This window comes from Aythya marila (assembly GCF_965140915.1).
Source record: "Aythya marila genome assembly, chromosome: 5".
Taxonomy (NCBI): Eukaryota; Metazoa; Chordata; class Aves; order Anseriformes; family Anatidae; genus Aythya; species Aythya marila.
In genome coordinates, this window is record NC_139046.1 from 57,627,025 (window position 1) to 57,651,086 (window position 24,062).

Consider the following 24,062-nt stretch of genomic DNA (forward strand, 5'->3'; position numbering starts at 1 on the left):
TCCATTTTGTGTTTTTGTTTTTTTTGTTTGTTTGTTTTGTTTTTTGCTGCTAATCAGTAAGTATGAATCCTTTATAAGTTGAACATGGTTTTACATCATACAAAATAGCTTGTTTCCGAATTATTTTGTTTTTTCACGTGTGACAGCAGAACTTTCATAGGCAACTTTTTTTCCTTAACATTTCTTTGGCTTCCTTTGGAGATCAGATTGGGTGATTTTCCAAGTAAGAAAGTTGGGGGAGGAGGTTTGATTTTTTTTGTTGAAGGTAGCTTCTTTAAATTCTTCATAATCGTGATCCTTGCTGCCAAACCAGTCGTCATTACAAAAACAATGTGAAAAAGGTGAATTTTTTTTTTTTTACAAATCCAAATCAATGGAGGTATGCAAAATATGCGTATTATAAAAATGTTATCCTGTTATACTGTACTATTGTCCCAAGGTTCATATGGTAGTGTGAAAAGTTAACTTTGCATAACTGAAGCCGAAAAGTCTGCAAAGCCAACGAGACTGGAGAAAACACCAGAGCTAAAGCGTGTATCTCTTTCACAAAGAGTGTAAGAGAATTGGCAGATCAGCTCGCTGCGTGAGCTGTGAGAGTTGGATAAGTGGAGAGCCATGTGGTACTAACTGCGTTTCACAACTGAGGCTCTGTTTACCCAATATGGACAAGGAAGCATTTCTAAGAGTAGCCTCTTCTCTTGCCAAAACCTTTGGATTTCCAGAACAGCTGTGCAATGCTTTGTGCTTTATAGTCACTGGTCATTCCAGCTGCAGTTCAAGATGGGGGAGATGAATAACTACAGTTTGTCAAGGAACATCATTGTAATGAAAAATAACTGTAAGGTTTTATTTCTGTAAACTAGTAATTATATTTTTTTTTTAAAAAAGCTGACCTTTATGTAAGTGTGAATCCTGAGCTCCAGAAATGTGTCTTTCATCACCTTGTACTGCAATATCTTTCAGTATGCTTATTGTGCTTCTGCTGTTGATAGCAAATGCACCTAGCATCTTTCTCAAAGATCACCAGGAAAGGTCACGTCATACAAGCAGAAAAGAGATTTGTCATCTTAAGAAATGATTTAGTTTGCGTAAACAAATTACAGCTCTGACTTCATAACATGCCCCTTCACAAATGGGGCTGTATCTTAACCATCACTCCGTTGGCCACTGTACTGACAATGTAATGCAGTGCAGCAAATGGTCTTTAGGTAGGTAACACAAGACTATTTAGGATTTTACATGTCAAAATAGCTTAAATTTGGAGAGCATATTTTTGCTCAGGCAAATGACAGGAAAATAGTGATTGGTTTTAAACTAAAAGAGGGTGTATTAAGATTAGATTTTGTGAGAAAATTGTTCAGTCAGAGGGCGGTGAGGCACTGGAGCCCAAAGAAACTGTGGAGGCCCTATCCCTGGAGATGTTCAGGACCAGGTCAGATGAAGCCCCGGACAACCTGATTTAATGGGTGGCATCCCTGCCCCTGGCAGAGGCGTTGAAACTGGATGATCTTTAAGGTCCCTTGCAACCCAAGCCATTCTATGAAATTCTAGTACCCAGTAGCTAACTACAGCAGAAGTGTGCAGTAGAAGGTCAAAAATCAAGGGAAAAGTTGTGTTTGATGACTCTCAGGCCCTTCCAGCAGCCCAGCTTAATGGAGTTGGGAGAAAAGATTGCTGTATGTTTTTAAGGCAGTGATGGAGGAGAGAAATAACATGAAAAAATAATAATATTCTTGGATTTTCTGACAGAATACACTTCCATCTAGCTGGTTAGTTTTAGAAAATGCATGTTAACGGTTTTCCATCCTGTTTTCTTACATTTGTATTTGCTTATCTAACACAGTGTGTTAACCATTAAGGAAGAGAGGGAAAAAAAAAAAGCCATTTCTATTATAATTTTTACCAAGACCCTCTGAGATTAAGCTATGGTATTATTTAATTATTATGGCTATTAATTCTATAAATTGTTGTATTTTTAAAAAAAGTACATAGTATGTGATGCTTTCCTCTTAATGTTTAAAAAATAACAAGTCTCTTTTTGTTTGTTTGTCTTTTCAATAGAAAAAACAAAAGAATATTTTGCGTATAGGAATTCAGAGCATGGGTTCCTTGTTGTGGGGTGACGACATTTGTAGTAGCGATACTCCTGAAGATATTCATAGTCTGACCAAATTTCTGTATGTTCTCCGTGGCCTTCTCAGAAAGTCTTTGTCAGCCTGCATCATCACAGTGCCCTCTCACCTTATCCAGGTAAGAATGCTGTCTGTGCTGTATTTCATCATTGACACTACATCAGTTAGCAAAAATTTAAAGTGTATAGTAAGAAAACAAATACAATTTAAAACAAAAAAAAAAATAGAAAACTCTTTTTGTTTACAGGGCAAAGTTAAAAGATACCATCATTGCAGTTTTTCTATATTTTTGTGAGACAGTCATGCTGCGAAATCAACAAAGACCTAAGCTTAAAACCATCTTAAATACAGTTATTCCCTTTGTTGGTCTTAGTCTTTTTTTTTTTTTTCTTTGAAAACAGTCCAAATTTCAGAAATTGTAAAAGAGCAGCGAGAATTCTGCTTGTAATGTTGTTTCTACTTTTGGGGGGTCAACATCCCTCCAGGCCTTTCCAGTGCCTTCAGAACAAAGTTCAATACAAGACATTTTAGTCCACTGCCTTCATCTGTCATGCTCATCATGATTATGTGTGATCTTGTTTTTAAACCCAGGAATTAAAAGATACGTTTTTTTCCCTTAATTCTAATACGGTATTCTATTGAGAACACGAACAAATCAGTTATGGGATCAGAGTAATTTTCCCAACTGCAAAATCAGAAGCTTCTCACAAAAGCTTTACTGAGAGCATTTAGAGATATACATTTATTTTCTGGAAGTAAACTTTTTTTTAGCAACAAGGAAAGTATGGACGCTCCTTTCTTTCTGCAAATGATGATGTAACTGAAAAAAAAGGCAAAATTATTATTCACAATAAACAGGAAAGCTATAATTTTAGGTATATAATAAAAAAAGTATTGGATAAAACCTTATATTACACAAAATATTTTAATAGTAGATGAAAGTTTTTTGTCATTAGATTAACTCTTGTATTAGAAAAGTACATCATTCTCACGTAAGTATTGCATTTTGTAAAGGTGTTTGAATACCTGCCAGTGTTACTTATTTAGCTACCTGAAGCACTTACTGCTTCTAAAATAGGGGGAGAAACCTGATTTCCTTGTTTTGCAGTTGGGATTTAAAATGTACTAACATTTCTCCTGCGGTGCAAAACTCCATCATATATTAGATGACAATATGTCTTCAGAAAGGTCGATTACCTGTTTGTGGTTGGGACACAGAACCTATTTCATTGTACTCTGTTGAATATGTTGTCATTGACAAATAGGAACATATTTTAGAGAAGTCTGGAAGTGTCTGTGGAGCAAGTTTTTCTGAGATACAAATTGAAGGATTAAATCTTTTGTTTGTTGCAGACTTATCTATGAAGTTGTTTTTGTTTTTATGTTTATCAGTTCTGTATAAATGAATTGATTTGGAGTTCTTGTAATATTATATCTCATTTAAAAATTAATTTTGATTTTGATTTTTGACAGCATTGCTTTACAATAAGTGCTAGAATATTTTAAAGGGGGGTTGAAAAAGAAAAAAGAAATCTCATTTCCAGAATCTTTGCTTAGCAGCATTAAGCAAATGAGAGCATTCCATATATTTTTTAAATTGTTATACTTCATGCATCCTTCTTTAAGCGCTAAACTGTGGAGAAAACTGTCATTAGGAGGAGCAAAGCTGCTGAGGGTTCCTTATACCCCACATTACTCAGTTCCCAGAGCCCTGCTGTGTAGTTGTTCCACTCTCCAAGAAGCCTGTTAAAGAGCCCCTGAGAGCATGTGTACAGCCCTCCATGTTAATAGTTAATTGGTGAGGATGGCAAGATGAGAGGACAGCCGAACATGTGGTCTCTCAGGCTCAAGCCGTAGACAGACCTTTCGTTATAATAACAGCAGCTGCTCACATTCTCACAACCCAGCTACTCACCATTCTGTTGCTGAGGTTTCTTACTGGATTAAAAAAGTAAAGAATATATCTTTTCTTTTCAAGAGAATAAGAGAGGGGTTGTTTTTTTTCTTTTTTTTTTCAAGTGCATTTCTGTATATGTATTTAATTTGATCAGAGTAAGTTCTAGCATATGCTTTCTCTGTTGAATCTTAGTACACTGGAGGCATAGAAAATACGTAGTATTTTTCTGAAGATGTAGTAAATTCCCCATTTATTCCACTAACAGTTATTTCTGTATCTGCTGTGTTATCTTGTGCTTCCCAACTGTATTAATTAGCAGGTCTGCAAGTAAAATCTTCACATGAACAATGTCCATGAAAGTAAATGTAAGATTTCAAAATCAAAACTGTTGTCAAGTTGTTATGTCTGCATAACCTATACAGAAAAATGGTTGCACTTTTACCTGCTTTGTCTTGAAAAAAAAATAGATTTTTATTTGTAACTCATGCCTTATCTTGTCTACGACAGCCACCACTTCTAGTTAGTCTGGTGAAGAAGAAATAAAACTCAACATAAACCCAATAAAACTCAAAACTCTAATAAAATTGATAGCACAGATTTTCAACAGGGACAATGCCTTTCCAACCCAGACTAGTTAATCTGCAGTCTGAATTACGTTTTGTATTAATTACCTTTATATATAAGTAGTTTATGGTTGGTTTATTTTACATATTTTGCCAAATACTTGTCACATTTTACTGTGACAGGGAGTTCCACAAATTAAATCTGTGTTGTTTCTTTATTTTGGAAAGTTTAATTTTGCCTTTGCATTTCATAAATGATATCTTTGTTCATGGATGATAAGACAATGAGGTGAAGCTCCCTATTTATCTTTTTGGTATTCTGATTGTTTTTTGTATGTTTTCTCATGGTGCTGCCTTAATCTGTTTTTAAACAGGCGCATTTTTTTAAATCATATTTCACTTTGTTACAGTATTGAAATACAATAATGCTATTATTGTTAGTTCACTTTTCCCTACAGTGATTCTATTTGTGATGATTTTCCCTCTGTGGCACACTTCCACCAGTGTGGCTCTTTTATTATTCTAGCTATTCATTGTTTTGAATTTCATAACTTTGAATTGCGTTCAGCAGAATATGATGCTTATTCAACCAGTTTAATGGGACACTGAATGTCTTCACAGTCTTCTGTAAGGGGATATTTTTTGGTAAAAAAAAAAAAAAAAAAAAAAAAAAATTACAAAGAATCTGGTTGTGTAGAGATTTTTTTGAATAATTTAAAGAAACTGTGGTTCACTGAAGAAAGCAGATTCTTTGTGTTTTATTGATGAAACTTCTATAGGAGTGTATGAAGAAAAACAAAAATTCTCTTTCCTCAACCACAAAACCAGGAATACATTATTCTGGAAGCAGATTTCAAGAAAATGACACTAAAAACTTATCAAATTATAAATTTTATTCAGATGATGTGTGACAAGTTTTACTTGATTGATATTTTCTTCTGATTGAACATACTCTTATCTTACATTGTCTGTCAGGTAATAAATATTGAGATACTTATGAATGTGATTAAAACAGTTGATGGAAGGTTATTTTTCAAGGCTTTCTACTGCTTCTTGAAAATGAATTGTGCCTCTGAAATAAGATGGTGCATTTGAAAAGGGAAAATTACCTACATTTTTAAAATCTAGCCAAAAAAAAATGATCAGGGAGGGCAGATTGAAGAGGGATTTGATTTATTGTTACACTTCCCAAATTAAGGAATATTATTGAAATGAGAACGAGCTCTTCTTTCTGTATTTTGAAAATCTCTGCTTTTTGGTACCTAGTGTTAAAAAAACAACTTTTCTTGCTACAGAATGTAACTTAAATGACTTTAATATCACTCTTTATTACTTGTAAAAGTCTTGAGTTAGTATGTAAAATATTTTCCTATTGTTTTTCTTCTTTTTCTTTAATTGCTAGAAATAATTTTTCATAGGTGTATGTATTTTTTAAATCCAAAATAGTAAATAATGTTCATAATTCTGTTCTGCTTGTTCCCAACTTTGTATCACTTAAGTACCCAGGCAAATTTGTGGATGTGAATTTTTTTAAAGTAGATTATTGTTTTCATTGGAAGAAGTGTAGCACTTTAATTGAAGCCTTCCTTTATTTTGAAGATGAGGCTATCTTACTGGTAAGGACTAACCACTATATTAGTCAGCATGTACCAAGGGAAATTAATTGACTAATGAAAAGTCAGTATGAATAAGTCGTGTTACAGAACCTGTCCTCAGAGTCTGAAGTTCTGTTTAGCAAGGTATTTTCATTATTTCATCCCGTATGTTAAAAAATTAATTTCCTGCAATATTAATGTTTTGATGCTTTGAATCAACTGAAGTGCATAAATTACTGTATGTTTCAGTGTAGAAAAATTCAGAAACAAACCTTTTCACGTCATAGCCTTTTGTGTTCACACGTACCAATCTAGCAGCTAAACTCGAAGTCAAGCAATAGCATGCTTTAGAATCCATTGCAAATACGGGATTATGAGACATGACTCCCAATAGCTTGTGAATTTATCAGTTATTCCTATGACAAGAACCGAGAGCAATTGCATGCCTTAAAACTCTTAACTTCTGAGAGTTCACAAGTGTAAAATGCTGAATAACCTTCAAACATATTTCATGATGTAGCCGTTAAACACAAACTTGTATCAAGAATAAATGTCATGTACTTTCTGTATCATATTTAAGTAAGCTTTCAAAATCCTGTGCTAAATAGAATCTATGGAGATGAAATGCTCATTATATTTTACTATACTGTGCTTTACTAGATTTTAAATGTGGCATGTGCAATTCTATGTGAGAAATAGAGTTTGATATTCATACAAAGAAATATTGAGAGTCGTGAGTTTATGACAGGCATTCTTATCTACATAGTTTTCAGGTGTGAATATTCTGTTTTGGACATTCTAGACATTCATAAAAGCATCTTAAAATTATAATCTAGTAGCAAGCTCAGAGAAGTATTAAACACTTCAAAATATATGTTGTATGAGAGTAAATTATTTTGTTTTCAATTTCTATTATTGTTGATAGCATTATGCTAATCAATTGCAGAAGAAATAGAAATATTTTGTTATTTCATAAAATAAGTTTGTGGTAGCCAACAGGCTGTATTCTGGCTCTGCCCCTTCAGATTTGGTAACAACTGCACATTTCAAAAACAAATACAGTGCTCATCTGAAACATTTTTAGCAGCATTTGTCTTCTCGTTTACTTATCCATATTATGATAGATAGGTGCATGCATTAAAATTGCATGACTAATTTTGCTCTCATTTCAATTAATTTTACTTTTTTGGAAGGCATAATATGCATAATCTTATCACTGTCATCATCAACACAGTATTTTCATCAAAATAAATCATTCTTCCAAAATGAGTATGTTAAACTTTAAAAGCTAATGAGTTATATGCAAGATTGCAATGTCTTATTTTACATCTTATTTATGTAATCTGAGAATACACTTACGAAAACTTTAAAAAATGAGGTAAGATTTAGAACTAAATCCTTCAACCGCAAGATTAGACAGATCTAAACAGTTAACTATCCCATCACAGTATGGAGATAGTCATCTGTTCAAGCATATGGAATCTTTTGGCTACTGGACTAAGTAGTTAATATAATGCCCAGTGTCCAGACATGGACACAACTGTTATGGAAGCAGAAGGGAAGAGGCTCATGTATTGAGCCCATTTGGACAGTGATAAGTAAAGATTAGAAGGGTGACTTTAAATAATGCAGGACAAAGTAGTTATCTGCTTAAAGCAAGCAACTCTGTTGGAAAGTGAAGGTAGCATTGTTTTGCTGAAGTAACACTAGTTTTTTTTTTCACATAAGTAGAACGACAAGTTTTTGGAAAAAAAAATCCCTGTGAATGTTGCACTAAAATGGGGTTTTATCTTTTGTATTTCAGCGCCAAGAACAATAATTTTATGGTACGCTATTTCACATTTAAATTCTTGCATAAGTGTTTTCTATATTAAATGGTTTTCAAATAAGTGAACGTTGAATTTCTGTGCAGCGTTTGCTTAGAAACATTTATATATGAACTTTTGGTGGTGTTTAAAAACCCTGAAATTTCAGAATCTAACCACTTTTTTGTTGTTTAGAGCTGCTCTATTAATTACAATATAATCATAATAAAAAGGAATACTGCATCTTTAATGATGTTTTTGTGCCTGTGTAGTTAAGCTTTAATGCTAGTGGGGGGGGAAAAATAGATTAAATTAGCCTTGTAACCTCTTTCTCTTCCAGACTGATGATGGAAAATAAAAGCTCTTAGCCACAGAATGTAACACTTAGAATTAATATTTAATTAGACCAGCAAATTGTACACCGTGGCTGAAAGCTTCCAAAGAGTTGTTAGTGCCACAATTGACCTACAAGTTTAATAATAACTCACTTCTAGGAGCAAGTGCCAGTTCAGCATAGTGGAGCCACTGTAAGAAAGTCCTGTGAGATTAAAATCAGCAAACCAAATGGCAGGCGAGGATTCCTGGGATGGAGCCTTCTGGAAAGCTGGGAGCTGGAGTAGCTTTTCAGCCAGGATTCAGATGAGAACAGTGGGCAAAAAAAGCTGATCCCTCCTGTTCTGGGAGCTTCTGGTTGTAGGCCAAAATCCTAGAACAGATTTTTTCTAAATGTTCTTACTGCAGCTATTAATTTATATCACAAATCAAGTAATGAATGACTCATCTTCATACTTGAATTAAGTTTTAATATAAACGTTATCTCTTAATTCCCAGGCCATGAATTTTACTCATGGAAGAACAACATTTTTTTGGTTTGATGTGCAATTTTGTGTTGTTCATTTTATGTTATTTTATTTCTACAAAAAAGGATTCTTGTTGTAGTCTGATTTGATGAGCAATTTGTCATAATATTATGAAATACATGGAAAATTATACATTATATTTAATTTATGTATGATATATATACATTGTAAAATAGAATATTTTGAAGGTTAAAGAGTTTAGTTTCGCCATTCATTTTGTGAATGGCTAAAATATAAAACCAGTTAGGTCTGCTGTTAGATACCCACCTGAGCCTTAATTCTATGACAAATTATTCTAGTGAAATAGGGCACCATAAGTTCAAAATTGTGCAAAGACAGAGCAACAGACTGAGGAAGGAACATTCTGCATTATTTATTGGCTAGATCCTAAATAATTAAAGAAATGACTACTCATTAGTTAAAAATTAAAGCAGGTGAGGGCCTTGCCAGCAGAGGGAGCAGTCAGGTCTTTCCTTAGGTTCCCATCATTTCCAGCCTACCCATCATTTCCACCCTACCTCTTCTTATTGCCCAGCCAGTTTCCCATCTGGATCTAGCTTTGCCAGCCTGCTCCTGATGACAGCCTATAATTTCATACTGAATAAGGGATTCGTTTTTTAAATGATTTTATATTTCAGAACCTTGCACTTGATTAGAAATGTAAGCTAGATGTTCCTGTTGATGTTTGTGTACAATTAGTTGAAATAACAGTGGAGGATCCTTTTGGTCACCTGTGCGTAAGAGGCAATTGACTGTTTAAGGAATTTTAAGTCGCAGCAATAGTTAGCCTGAATTGGGAAGCAAAGTGCACTGATTTATATTTCTTTTCAGGCAAAATGACAAAAGCAAGCACTTCTAAACCTTTTATTTTATCATGAATAATTCCCAGTGGAGTCTTACAATTTTAGTTAAGCCAGTTAGTCTCAAATACGTTCATCTCAGCGGTTTTGTTATGGCTCTCAAGATTTGATGATGCGACTCTCATTCTCTCTGTCTAGTTTTGCATCTGTATCTACCACATTATGACCAACTGGTAACACTGAATATTTTTAAATGTTTAATTTTGTAAACAAATCAGTTCAAATGGTCATTTCATTTTTTGAAATGGTCATTTCATTTTGTTCAATTATAACATACAGTTTCCCATGTATGTGGTTTTATACCAATGAGACAAACTCATTAATAAGGACCAAATAGTGTTCTAGGGAGGTGCTGGGCTCAAATCATGCACAAATTTCTTCCCAGCTCCTCATCCTTTACTGGAGAAGAAAGCAGGGGTACTCAATTGGGTTTATTGGTTCATTTGGTTCATTTGGTTCACTTTGTAGGACTCGAGCAAGAGCCCTGCTCCCCAGAACCATTTGTGGGCACCTGCAGCCTGTGCTTTCAGTTCGTGAATGCTGAGGAAACAGGAGTCAGGAGAGAAAAGCACTGAGCAGGGATTCAGCTCAGAAAGCATCACCCAGTAACACCCCACACCTCTGCCACCTATTTCTGACAGATAATAGGTAGATTTTCAGCACCCAGCTTTTTGGGTTTTGACTCCTATGTCATCTTTGCCATGCCCCTAAATATTTTCATGCAGTACTCCAAAGCCTTAGTTACAGCCCTCTAAACCAAGCCTCAAAAAGCTAGGGGTAGTCAGGGCTTCAGCAGTTCAACTCAGTGAGTTCAATCCCCAGTCTTCTGTTGACTGGCTTGTGATTCTGGACAAGTCAGGTGGCATCTTTGTGCTTGGTTCATTACTTGTAAATGAGGAATGCAACACTTGCTGGTGTTTTGTGAAGCACTTGGAGATCATCAGCTGGATAATTTTATTTAAACTGTGTAGGCTTTTTTCTCACCTTTCATTCTGTAGACCTCAACAGCAACTCTTACTGACTTGCTCACTTCATCTGTGCTATGTCATCACTCATTTCCCTGTTGGCCCTTGACATCCTTGTAAAGAAGCTTTCATTCAGGTCTTCGCTCTAATGGCAAAGCAAACATACATTTATTTGGGGTGCCAAGGTTTTCTGACATTTATTTCCTTTTTAGCTAGAATAATTAACAAGTCCAGGTCATCCATCTTCAGTGAAGATTGAAAGATAGTTTTTAGTGTGTGATATTAGTCATGAAATCAAAACTAAATAATTTTTCTTGAAAATTTATGCAGATTTTTTTTTTTTTTAACTGGGCACTGTGTCATCCACCTTCATCAGGTATGCTTGATGATAATCATTGCAAAGTTCCCATAGAAGTGGCACTGTTGCAGGTGTGAGAGGAGGTAACCATGGCTCAAATGTTTTCAGTTTTCAAGATTCAAAAATGCTCGTTCTAACTAGTTTCACGGTTGAAAGACTCTGAGTTTATAAAGACTATCAATACAAACATTATTAAAAGCAACTTTAAAAGAACAACCAAAATCTGGAATGAATGCATCATGTAACATATTGGCCAACAGATGCTTTGTCACTCCCTTCTCATTTGGGTGAGTATGTTGTGTCTAATTACCTACTCGTGTCTTTGCTACATGTCCTTTCTTTGCTTCTGTAACTTGTGTAAGATTATTAAAAGATAATTATTCAGTGCTTGAAATTAGCTAAATTAATGTAGTGTACATATAAACAAATAAAAATCAATGCTTCTCTGATTTCATCCATGTGAACAGATATGTATAAATAAGTTCTGTTACAGTCAGTAAGGTTCCTCAAAGGTAAAAGGAGATTCTGTTAGAATCCTTACATGTGTACTTCTCATCACTGAAAGTGTTAGAAGGTTGCAGAAAATCCTTGAAGGATATTTCTGCGTTATCCATCTTCTAGCAAAGACATCACACCTGCATTCAGTTTTCTTGTGATATTGATACAGTTTTCTACATACCAAAAATTCTTTAATGTAACTACCGTTGCTCATCTTGTACTCAGTGGTCTGAACAAACATTGATTTTACAGCCTAAATTCAAAGTTCAGTTAGGAGGTTTGGTGTGTGCAAGCACTGAAAATGGTGCTGCTAATCAGCTTGGAGTCAGGATGGGTATTAGAATTTTAAACTTTACAGGCTTTGTTAATTTCTGATACTAGTTTTTGGTAGAACATTTATTAATTTTTTACTTTCAGAATTTTTGAATAATTAAGGAGCACACAAACTGTATCTCTGTAAAACTAGTGCAATGGCCTAATACCTGACTTCTTTTACCAAGATAAAATGTATGGGTAGTTCTGTGATTTTAGTAGTAGTAATTAATAACAAATGGTGATAACTATATAAGCCATGTCTTTTAATATTAATAATTTGTCTTTTCAATTTAAAATCCTTTGGAGATTACATAGCAATGACTAATGGTAAATATTTGTATATTGTGAAGTCATTGCCACCATATTGTATGCTAATCTCTTGGTAAACATCAAGAGTTATTTCATCTATTGAATATGCAGCCAGTGTTTTGTTATATTCCAGTGTGGCTGCATATATTACCACACTAAGCTTACTTCAGTGTTATGACAGAGTTAAAAGAGGCAAAAAAGTCACAATCAATTTTTTGAGTTTGTTCTGAAAAATGGCATACCAAAATATGCCTTAAGTTCACAAGGTTGGCATCACTTTGTATAAACTTGCTCACTTGGTGCTTTTTATTGAGACTCTTCAATGAAATGTCAGGGTTACTGGACTCACCTGTTGGGAACGACAGTGACAGGTTTATCTACGCTAGGAGTGGAGTATCTGAATTCATCACTGAAGTCTGTGCTGTCATATGGAATGTATGCAATGCATGCAATGAATATATCCAAATGTGCTTTTTTTTGGTCCCAGTACTAGCAGTTAGTTGTATGTTTGTTTGTTTTTCACATAAAGAAACAAATTTTAGGATTAAATTTTTTAATTAAACATTTTTAAAGAAATTCAGTGGTGGGACTACCTTATCAGAATGTTTACCAGAAGGTTAAGGTACAGAATTAAATACAGCCTCACTACCAAAATATAGGCCTAATGTCTGTTTGAGAAAAGGCAATCTTAAAATACCTAATTTTAAATTCAATACATAATTTAATATTAAAAGTCTGTTTATTAATGTCTTGATGATAATAGAAATTTATGAAATCTGTGTGACTCAAAAGCTTAACAGGTGCTAGTTGCATTTCATTGTAGATCTGTAATGAGTATCTTGTTTTTCTTTTAAATTTTGAGGTTGTTTGTATTTACTATGTAGAAATATTGAGCTGCTTCTAAGAAAATTTTCTATTCTTAGACTTCTGCCTACTCAATGTAGCACAAGGACTGAGAATTTAAATATTCCTATTACATAAATTTTATGATTTTTAAATTTCTTTAGAATTTGACAGAATAAAAATGGACTGACATATCTCTGGGTTTTAGAAGAATTTTGACAGCAAATGAGTGGAGATCTAGAAGTTAGATTGAAGCAGACAAAGCAACGAGATTTTTTTTTTTCTAATATGGAATCCAGCTGAAACAAAGTTGATTTGATAAATAGTGGTAATGATAATACTGATATTCATTAAGAACTCAAACCAGAAGCAATAGACAGTATTAATTTCAGTATGTATTTTTGCGCAAACGTGCTATCTGTGTGTTTGTGTTGGTAGAATACAGTGATTTACACTCAGACACAGAAGATAACACATTTTAGACTGGTTTATTGGTAAATAAGTATTTTAAAACATCCATAAACAATTACTTAAAGCTCTGTAGATCCTGCAAATAAGTAGAACAAAGCAATCTTTTTCCACAATTGCTTTTCTCTAAAAGCTGGTTAAAGAGGTATGTATGGTTCCCATTCACATATCCAAGCAGCTAGATGGGTTTCCTTCCAACAGTGTTTTGAAAGCGCACTTTGAGCTCAGATATTAAAAGTTTGAGCTTAAAAGAAAATTTCTGTCTAAAGCAGTGAGCACTAAGTAAGATATAGAATGAATGCTCAGCCCAGCCTGCACAACAGGGTTGCTACCATGTTGTTAGAATAATTATATTTTGGCTGAACTAACTAATACAGAAAAACTGCTGTATGTCTACCAAGACTGAAAACTTTCCAGGATTAGGTTGGTTGTGTTTTGGTGGTGGTGGTGGCGGATTTTCTTTTTCTTTTTTTTAATTTATTTTTAATGTTATTTAAAACAATACCTCTTCTAGCTGCCAACAAACTCTTTCCCTGAATCCCCCCATTCCTGGCTTCCCTCCTAACCATGTCCTGGCTCATCTCCAGAGCTGCCAAGTTTATGCCAGAAGCAGGAGGTAGATTTGTATGGGGCTGGAGGAAGATCTGGAGCTCTGTTAAATTTTCAAGCCCAGATGGGGCAACATGATTTGTGTGTTTATGTCAGTATGCCATACATCACAACTATCTGTGTGCTGACGTCAGCTTTGATTGGGCATTAATGTGCTGAATGCTGCAAACTAGAAAATACATGATAGATACAGATCTATGACAACAATGCCACATAAGCAAATGTCTATTTGTTGTGGCAATTCATCGTGGAAGGTATTTCCCAAGATATGCTGCATGAAGCTCAGAGAGTGTTTTGACACACTTTAAAAACAAAAACAAAATCAACAGAGGCAAACAGACTACAATTTAAGAAAGCAAACTTGTTCAGAAGAGGAGCTTTGAACAAGATATTGAATTGTCGCCTATGTGTCATTCGGTTGAATTGCTGTCCCTCACTTTAATTTTTCCAGAACTAGGATTGACTAGGAACAATGCTGTTGTTACGGTTTACAGGACTTTTAATGATGAAGGTGCCGTGCTGATGGTTGAGCATCTTTCTGTGCACAGTTTTTGTAGCCATTGTTTGTCAAAGTCAGCAAGCAAAAAGATCAGTGGACAGCAAACTTTTTTCCAAATGGTCTAATTTTTTTTCCTACATTAAGAGTTCAAGTTAGCTTCCAGAAATCATCAGTATTTTACCTGTTTATTTATATATCAGTTTAGTGTTTCTTGCTTATATGAATAACATTCAGGAACCTGCTTCAGAACTGGCAAAATGTAATTTCCAGCCTGTGGTTTTGCAGAGATCACTGGCTACTTCAGATTTATAGCGTCTTTATGTGATTACCCCAGTAAAACAGTGTGACCAACAGTTTCCATTAAAATACAGTAAGCTCTCCCTCTCTTCCCAAAAGAGGAAATAATTTGAAAGTCAGCTTTAATATTTCAGTGGTAGATATAATTAGGACAAACATAATGAAGTTTAAGGCTTGATGTGGAGGCAACTTTCTTTTACCTCAATTCTCTTTCATTATTGCTCAGAAAGGAAAATCTTTAGCAACGTTATTTTATCATTATTCATTGTTAGACTTTGCAGGTAGAATAGAAGTTCCCTGATTCCACAGGGATAGACCATTTTGGCCTGTGCACAAGTAGCAGCTTTGAAAAGAGACCAGTCCACAGGATTTAATGCCATCTGGCCCATAAGGTGGGGAGAGGGGGGTGGTGGAGGTACCAGGGGATTGGTGGCTTTAGGCCTTGTACCCTGAGCAGATTGGGCTGGGCAGGACAGGCCACAGTTACTTTGTGTAATGGTCTAAAAACAGAGTTCAGATCCTCTTTGATGGGAGCAGGAAATGGTCACCTTCTGTATCTGCCTTACAGGCTTCTCTGTGGCCAGGAGATGAGATAAATTGTTGAAATGTGGGCTCGTGCAAGCAGTTGGTATATTCACTATTTTAACAAACCAGTATGTCAGTGTAATGCACAGACTCTACTAAATTACCATGGGATGTTCCTTTTCTCTCTGGTCCCAATTACTGTGCAAATTGTCGTTTTCAAATGGTTTACCAGCATTTAAGTTGACCTTTTGTACTGTTGGTCACATAGTTTAATAATGGAAGCTCAGAATGTACAAAAGACTTTAAGATAAACAAAAAATACAAAATTCTAGCTTGGAGCTACAGAGCTAATTCTTCGTACTTGGCATGGATGTGTTTTGAGGTGATTGGACTTGATACCCCTGGAGATATGATGGGCAGAGCATCTACAGCCATCAGGAAGAAGAGTACACCAGCTGTCCTGGCAGATCTAACATAACTGTTTCGAATCTTAAAGAAGTATTTTGCTTTTTAGCCCAGTTTTGTCTCTTCTTCCTTTTGCTTATTAAATCATGACGTTATCAAAGCACTTACAAATCACAGATACGTTGAGAAATGGTAACGCAACTTGAAGCTTTAGATTCAGATTTGTAGAGAGGAACTTTTAGAAAGAGAAATACTGCAGAAAATGCTTTGTTCCTACTTTTTAATCTGTGCTGTTTGATAACCAAAATGAGTAATCATGTGGTTTGTGCATGCTCAAAATACTAGATATGTCTAAGTGTTTTAAGAAACAAGGTTTTCAAGACACAAACAAAAGCTGGGCATCTGACTCAGTACAATCGATGTATGGTGCTTAACTGCCACATAGCTTGTAAATATCTCCAATATGAACTAGCGCTTATCTTACAAAGATTAGGGAAAGATGAATTTAGTACTAAGTTGGCTCCTTTATGTTTTCTTTGTGTCAAATATGTTTTCCTTTAGAAATAAATTCCCATCCATTTTTTTAAATAAAAAATAAGAAGAGTCCTCAGTGCAATTTCTAGGTATTGATGACCTATTTTTTCCCCACAGTTTGTCACTGAGAAGACCAAGGCTTAGTCCATGAACATTAATTACCTTTTTCATCACATATGATGTGTATTTTGTTTCCGTGTCTTACAGAATAAAGCAATTATGGAACGTGTAACAAACTTGTCAGATATGGTAGTTGGTCTTGAATCATTTATTGGCTCTGAGAGAGAAACCAATCCATTATACAAGGATTACCACGGTAAGTTCCATCTTTAGCAATGCAAAAAGTCTGCCCTGAGTGTTTCTAGGGCACTTAGCGGCTTACCCTCCAATTGGGTATCTGCTATAAAGTAGCATTTGGTTTCATTTTAGAATATACCTCTTAAATGTTTCCCCTTGCTAACCAGTCTTGAGTTTGGAAATTTTTCCGTAAAGTGCATTAAGGCTGCAAAGGAAACATGGCAACTCCTTGCATGTTGTCAAGCCGTATTACTGAGGCATGGCTCAATCAGATGTACATCTCAACAGGCAGGCTTTGGGGAATTCACATGCAGAGGAGGCTTGGCAATCATCTGACCAGTGAGCTGAACTTGTCATGAAATCAATACTTCTGATCTGCCAAGTTTTAAGTAGAGAACATGGAAAAACATATATTATATTAAGGTGAATAAACTGCTAAATGATGCGCTATATAAACTTTATCTAAAAATAATGTGCTGTTTTGCAGCTTTCAGTTATGGCAGCTATGAACTTAAAGAAATAAATACAGATATATAGAGCATATAAAATATGAAGCTCATCTTGGTAAAAAGGCATGTAGCCTTTCGAGTGATTTATCTTCAAAATGTGTAATGGTGTTTAATCCTGCAGTTTGTTTCCCCAAGATTTTGTAAGGTGTTACAGCAGAACTATTTAAATTTTAAAAGATGAGATGAGATGTTATGCATAGCCCAAGCAGTGAATACCAAACAGTTTTAGCTAATCCAGAGCGGCGCTCTGAGTGTGCATAAATTACAGCTATTATTATTGTGATACTACTGTAGTTCCATGGAAACCTTCAGCTAAAAGTAAACTGCTTATCCGAAACCTGCTGTAAACATGTGAGAATGTGGCAGTGTTTGCCACAGCAAAATATATAAAAAAAGAAGCAAAGATGGTGTTGAGACACCACTGTGTGTATGCAGGCTGTAATTAATAAATCAGAGAAAAATCTTTTTCACTAAGAAAGTCGTGCATATTTCCTCATCTGAAAAAGGTGAATGGAAAAAGAAACTGTGAACAAAAGCTAGAATAATTCGCCTAATTATCTTTCCAATTGTATAATTGTGATGTGGCATTTGTTTATGCTAGCATAATTCTGTCAATTTGATACTCCTTTTCTCAGCAGTGAAGAGATCTTTTAAGACAATGTGCATTTTAGCAGTTATTTCCTGATTTCCTGTAAAAATGTATGCAAAATCATTTTCGGTACTACTTAAAAATATATATATTAAGTATATATATATATTTAGTAATATGCCATCTCATAGCTTTTGAGGTTTAGACAATTGTAATTTAACATTCTAAAAATGAGTATTTTTAAAGGTCTTAACTCTGTGGATAATTTTTGTGTATGAATATATTTCAAGATTATTTATTTACTACAGATGATGGAAGTTTTTGACATTACTCAGGAAAAAATTGATTAAATTGTTGCAATATTTAATGAATACTGCATTAGTAATTTTGTTAAAATGCCTGAAAATGTAGGTGGTTGAAGAATCAGTAAAATAAAAATGATATAAATTGTCCTTAATTATTTTTTAAATAATATGTATAAGCAACCCTTTGTTATGCCTGCTGTTCTTGTATCTAATAATTATATTTTGAACTCAAAACCAAAATAAATATTTTTATATATCTTTGGAGAAAGGGGTAGGAGGCTTCAATATGTAAAAATATCTTTGTAATAATATTGAGAGTTTTGTTATTAGTACCTGTAAAAATTAGGCTTTTTAAAGTATTTAAATTTTAGGAAAATTTCTTCCCTTATTGTCCCTTTACTTTAAAAAAAAAAAAAAAAAAAAAAAAAGAATAAAAAATATTAAAAAAAAAAAAAAAGAAAAAAAATAGAAAAAAAAAAAAAGAAAGAAACCCCTGAAAAATACTTGCCTTATTTTAAATAAGGGTTTTAGTGTTTGGGTTTTCTTTCTCCCAGCTGCCGTTTTCAAGGGAGATGTCTTTTGTAAACGTTCGGTATTTCCATTTTGACACTGGCTTTATGAATAGCAAATATAGGCCAGTAATCGAGAAACCCTGTAGAATTTTCCTGGTTTTCAGATGTAGAAAATCACCCTTAGGTTGTTCAGAAACTATATTAGGCTGCACAAAAACCATCCAGCGTCCTTGTCAGAAAAAATCAGCTTGAGCTGCAAGTGACAGAATGCAGAGCTTGCAGTGCACCTAGGACTGGGGAAAAAATCTGAACGGCTACATCAGCCTCTCGCGGGAAGCAAATGTCTCTCTCTGAGGATGGCACAGGGGTTAAAATTCATCAAAAATGGGGATCTGAATTGGTGTTTTCCAGAAACTTTTTTCCAAGCCGCTTTCAGGCGCGGTACTGCTCATTAGAGCTTCAGTGGTTATCAGTAACCCATAAGCCTTGTTTTGCTGGCTGCTTACTGGTGCATTTAATAAAATAAAGATCACTCAGTGGTGCCGTGGGCAGCATGCAAGGTGATAGCCATATTTGCTTACTGTAAATACAAGAGAAAATCACACACAAACCGGCTGTAGTTTTGACAAGTATTAAGATCCCTCTTTACATCTGTACTTCTGTACCAAAGTGCAATTAGTTTTCCTCGCACAAGGATTTCTGTTTATCTTATTCTGCTTGATTACTTGAGTATAATCGCACCGTTTGCTTCATTGCTCCTGGTAGTAAGCTCCAGTTTAAAAAGGGGAGGATGAGTGTGTGTAAATATACAGAATTCTGCTGTAAGACTCTAATTTATGCATCTGGATGACAGCGTTTTCTTATTTTTTTCACCTCCTTTACTTTTTCTTTCCACAAGGTTTGCTTCATGTACATCAGATTCCTCGGCTTAATAGCTTGATCTGTGATGTGTCAGACACGAAGGACCTTGCTTTTAGATTAAAAAGGAAGCAGTTCACCATTGAGGTAAGAGAAGCAGTTTTGTTTCACTATTTCGAACCCGAAAGGTGGAGCTAATCCCATCTCTTATGTTTCGTTTTGTGAACTACAGGAAATATGCACCCGATGTTGTAAATGCATTGCGTTGGTTTTGCTTTTCCGAGTGGTTTTATAAAATATGGTAGCGTGCCTTCTAATTGAAGATGTCTCATTTGCCGCACTAAATCGGTCCGTTATAAATAGTTTATTTTGGTTTAAAATGTACATAGAAAGTAGGCCACAACCTTCAATAACAAAGCGTGACATGTTTCTAAGGATGTCAGGAGCATATTTAATTAAATGTTAATGACTTGCTCTTACTTGTGTTAGTGGGTGGGAAAGTAGCTACATGTTATTACCCCAGTAGAGGGATTTTAATGTATAATGCTGCCTAAAATTGTGTGTGGTATGAGGGATAAGTGTCCTTATCAGTATTCAGAAACCATTTTCTTTGCATTACTGAAATCACCTTTCGCTCTTTTATGTCATTTTAAACACAGTATCATTTACACTAATGTCCTTAAGTAAATTTCCTACTAAATTTAAACTTTTTTCTGTGACCTTTATGCAGACAGTCCTGATAGAAGGCAGTAATACAAAAGATGTATTTCATTTTAATCTTGCTAAAGAACAAATGAACATAGCACTATTAAGCAATTAGAGCTGATGTATTTATTAACCAAGTAATGCTTAGAGATGGAAGATGGCTTTTGGGGTGATGTGATAGTCATCAGTACAGTCTGGGCAAATTTTTTTTTTAACAAAGACATAAAACAGCCAAGCATCCCTGACAAACCATTTTGTTTAATCTCTTTTCAAATGAAAAGCTCTTAAGCAGGCCACTTGTCTTAACTGCTTGAAACCATAAAAAGAGAGAATTGCCACCAATAAATTAGCATATTTTTTACTCCATCACCAAATTATGGTCAATGTGGCTTGGCACTGCTTTGGTGTTTGGGACTTCACCCTTAAGTGACCACTTTGGCCCTTATTTGACCCTCTGCCCTTTTTAGCTGGCCACTTGATAAGGTAACTTGAGGGTTCTCTCTCTTCACTGCCCCCTCCCCTTCACAATTGCAAGTAGCCCTAACCTATAAATCATTGAAAGGGCCCTATCAAGTGACAAATTAAGGTGCCCTCCTCCTAATTAATGGTCATCAATGTCTTTAATTATCTAATCCTATTGAGAGTAGTTAATAGTTAATCAGGCAGCCAGTTCCTCAAGCAGGTCAGCCCTGCATGCGTGCTAGAAGTTTCTCAAGTCGAGGTATCCTCTTCAAAAGCCACTTAAAGGCAAATATCTGAAGGCAGGCTTTTTTCTCCAAAGACCTTCATTTGTCATGTTTCTTATTTTCCAGAGAAAGTGGTTAATGCAGCCAGGCATTGTGAGGTATTAAGCCATTTTAACAGCTTTTAAGCGGCACATTAGAAACAAAAACCTTAATAGTCTATGGTAGGTTTTAAAATACAAATGTTATCGCTGTTTTCAGAAATGCAAAGAAGCATGCCCCATCATTTCACAGCATAGGAAATTCACGGTTATTACATCTGGGAATTAAAATATTTAGTTTTTTTCCTTACTGTCAATCCTGATTCGGGATATCATTTTTCTGTCAGCAGTTAGAATTTGGGATTCTAATTTGTAATGCAATTTGGTGGGGGGCGGGGTGGAAGAGGAGCACTAACCAGGCTCTGTAAAAAAAGATTTCATTAGCCATGGCCCAGAACTGGAGGAAACGGGGGCAGTGGAGCTCTTGGAACAACCTGTAGCCTTAGACATGCGTGGATGACCCACTTGAAAAATTTCTGTCATCGTTGCTCAGCTGCGGCCCCTTTCAGTTTCTGTTAAGAGATATGCTTTATAGAAATTAGACTGACACAAACTATTCCTTTTCAAACACGCGGGATCGCTGTCCTAGTGGGATCTTCCTGTACGTTTCGCTAATCTGTAATCCAAAAGTTTTTCTTCCTTACGTTAGGAGAGGCAGACTACAGCTAGGCTGACTGTAGCACTGAGGTTTGTAAGCAAATGGGAACAAGGGCAAATTGAATTAAGAAGGGATGTGAATACAGTCTTCTAAAGCTGGGTTCTGCAGTCAGAATGCGATGAGTCAGCAGCCGGTTTTGTTCTGGTGGTAAAAGCAGAAAGCGGCACAACCGTCTGCGGTACAAGCAGGAGAGAGGATGGCTTATACAAAGTGCGCCTGGGTTTATGACTTCCTTACTAGCTTCATACATTTTAAGTACATAACACTTTTTTGGAAAACAGCTGCTTTGTCGCATACACAATTTGGGGTGATCATAGTAACCTCTATTTGAAATGCCACTTGACAATTAAATTATGCAAGAAAAGTTAGAAATACACAACCTCTTATTTATGGCAAGGTTTCTCCAACAAGGGTCTTCACCACTAGACCTTTCTTATTTTACGGTTTATAATGAGGGCATGGGACATGGATTTTCTCATGTCTGGATTGCTCACCAGTTAAGTACCTCTTTACAGTTTGGCCCCCATCAGTAACAAACTTCAAATGTCAAAATTGTTTGATTAGACTTCATTTCTGTGGGAGGGATTCTACCTCTTTATAATCTGCAGAATCATTTAACTGTTTCATTTTTTTTCTCATCTCTGTCAAAATAAAATTGATTGAAGTGTGTTCTAAAGGTGTTGTTTTTTTTTTTTTCAATTTAAGAATGACAGTGCTGTTTAGTGAGTAGTTATGAGCGCTCGTTTTCCCTTTTCAGATTATGAGGTAGACCTTTTCCAGGAAAACTTAGATGCTTCTGGTGAAAGGTGCAGGAGCTACATCATGCTTGCCCAGATCTTCATGTTAGTTAATAGCAATATATTATTCTATGCAATATTATCAGAGACCTATCGTATGTGCATACCACTTTAAAGGACACAATTTTGAAGTTAGCCTGTCTAATCCTATTTCTTCCCACTTTGGAATCTTAATTAGAAGGAGATAAAAACCATCATTTGACTAAATTATTGTCTTGAATCTGTAGCAAAAGGTATAATCCGCAATTGGGCCAATTAGTGTACCCCATAGTTAGCTATGCTGAGGCAGGAAACTTGATTAGATCTGACACCAGCCTAGTTCCCACTGTTGTTTTGCCAGGTATGATGGTCAGACTTCAAAGGGCTTGAGGCATCAGCAGGGCAAGGTTTGGAGGCCAGCTTAGGTCCGGTCGTTAATCTCTCTGCTAAAACCACAGCAGCCCTCGCACAAAACAAGCTTACACGACACAATCATGCGGTATTAAAGTTTGGGTTGAGTCATGCCAATTTGCCTTTGATTTTCTGATGATTGACTAAAAGATGGCTACATGACTAGACACATACTGAAAGTTTACTGATTAGGTACGTTCCCCAAATATTTGAAATATTTTTTGATTTCTCAGTTAAATGATATGACAACCCATTTATCTTAATGCAACTTTTCAGCAGAGTCACTTCTGAAGTATTTTTGCTTTGTTTGCAGCTCAGAGTGTTACTTTTGTCAACATTCGATAAATTTTGGAGAAACATTATGTTCAAATTTTTTATTTGATAGAACATCTTCATTGTTCAGTGCCTCCTGTATCAAAACCAAAGGAATCTGTGTCTGGTCAATTTTTTCACTCCTAGAATTTATGAGGAAACGTTGTTTGTCTTTGTTGTTTAGGTACAATTGCTCACAAAAAAAAGGAAATTCCTCTTAATTATTTTCCACCTCAGTGTTGAGCAAAGTGCTGTTCCATGGCTGTGATTACATAAGTGTTCCTTTCTTTTGCCTTCTGATTTGTTGAAATATTGCAGTAACAGTGACATGTTTCCATTCTGAGAAAAGCCTAAGGCTGCTTTAGTATTATTCCAAATGATTGAAATTGCCATCTTGCTGACTTTCCCTTGGGCAGCTTAAGGCCTGTTTACTTTTGTATTTGTTTCACATGTTCCCTCTGAGTTTGGCTGGCAGGACATCATTACCTGGTTTGACAAGACAGTTGGAGAAGATTCATATTTGATTAACTCCTTTTACTGTCTGGTCAACAGAAACCTCCGGAATTATGTATTTAAAGCTAAAACTGTTCATAAATTCAGATAAACGTTTGCAAATAAGAAACTTTTGGATTTTTTTTTTTTAATTCCCTAGTTTTGCTTTACTGTTTATTTTTAAAGTCTTCCAGTAACAGTCATAATATATGACTGTTAATAGTTAATAATATAGAGAATAAACTTCTTCCTAGAAGTGGTATAATGTTTATCTAAGAATAAGTACAGCTGATGTGAAATTTTCATTTGTCTTTATTTTGATGAATACAAGAGCCAGCTAATACAAGTTGGTTTTGTTCTGATGGCTATGTGGCACCTGTGCAAGCCAGAATAAAAAGCTTTAAAACATAGCTCCATTTGAAGCCAACTATCATAGGCTACATGGGAAAAGTATGTAACTTTGAAGAGCTTAATTTTTGAGTTCAGGAGATCGCTTCTTTTCTGAGAGGTGTTTCCG

At 35.2% G+C, this 24,062-nt stretch overlaps 1 protein-coding gene across 1 annotated transcript in view; it reads left to right on the forward strand.

Moving 5' to 3' along the window:
* ELP4 (elongator acetyltransferase complex subunit 4) overlaps positions 1–24,062 on the forward strand; it is a gene marked incomplete at its 5' end in the record, with an annotated part of 140,559 nt that overhangs the window by 43,205 nt on the left and 73,292 nt on the right. Inside the window, 3 exons of the mRNA XM_082761378.1 lie at positions 2,062–2,250; positions 16,545–16,653; positions 19,448–19,554. Coding sequence (XP_082617504.1) covers positions 2,062–2,250; positions 16,545–16,653; positions 19,448–19,554 — 405 coding nt within the window. The remainder of the gene's footprint in view (positions 1–2,061; positions 2,251–16,544; positions 16,654–19,447; positions 19,555–24,062) is intronic.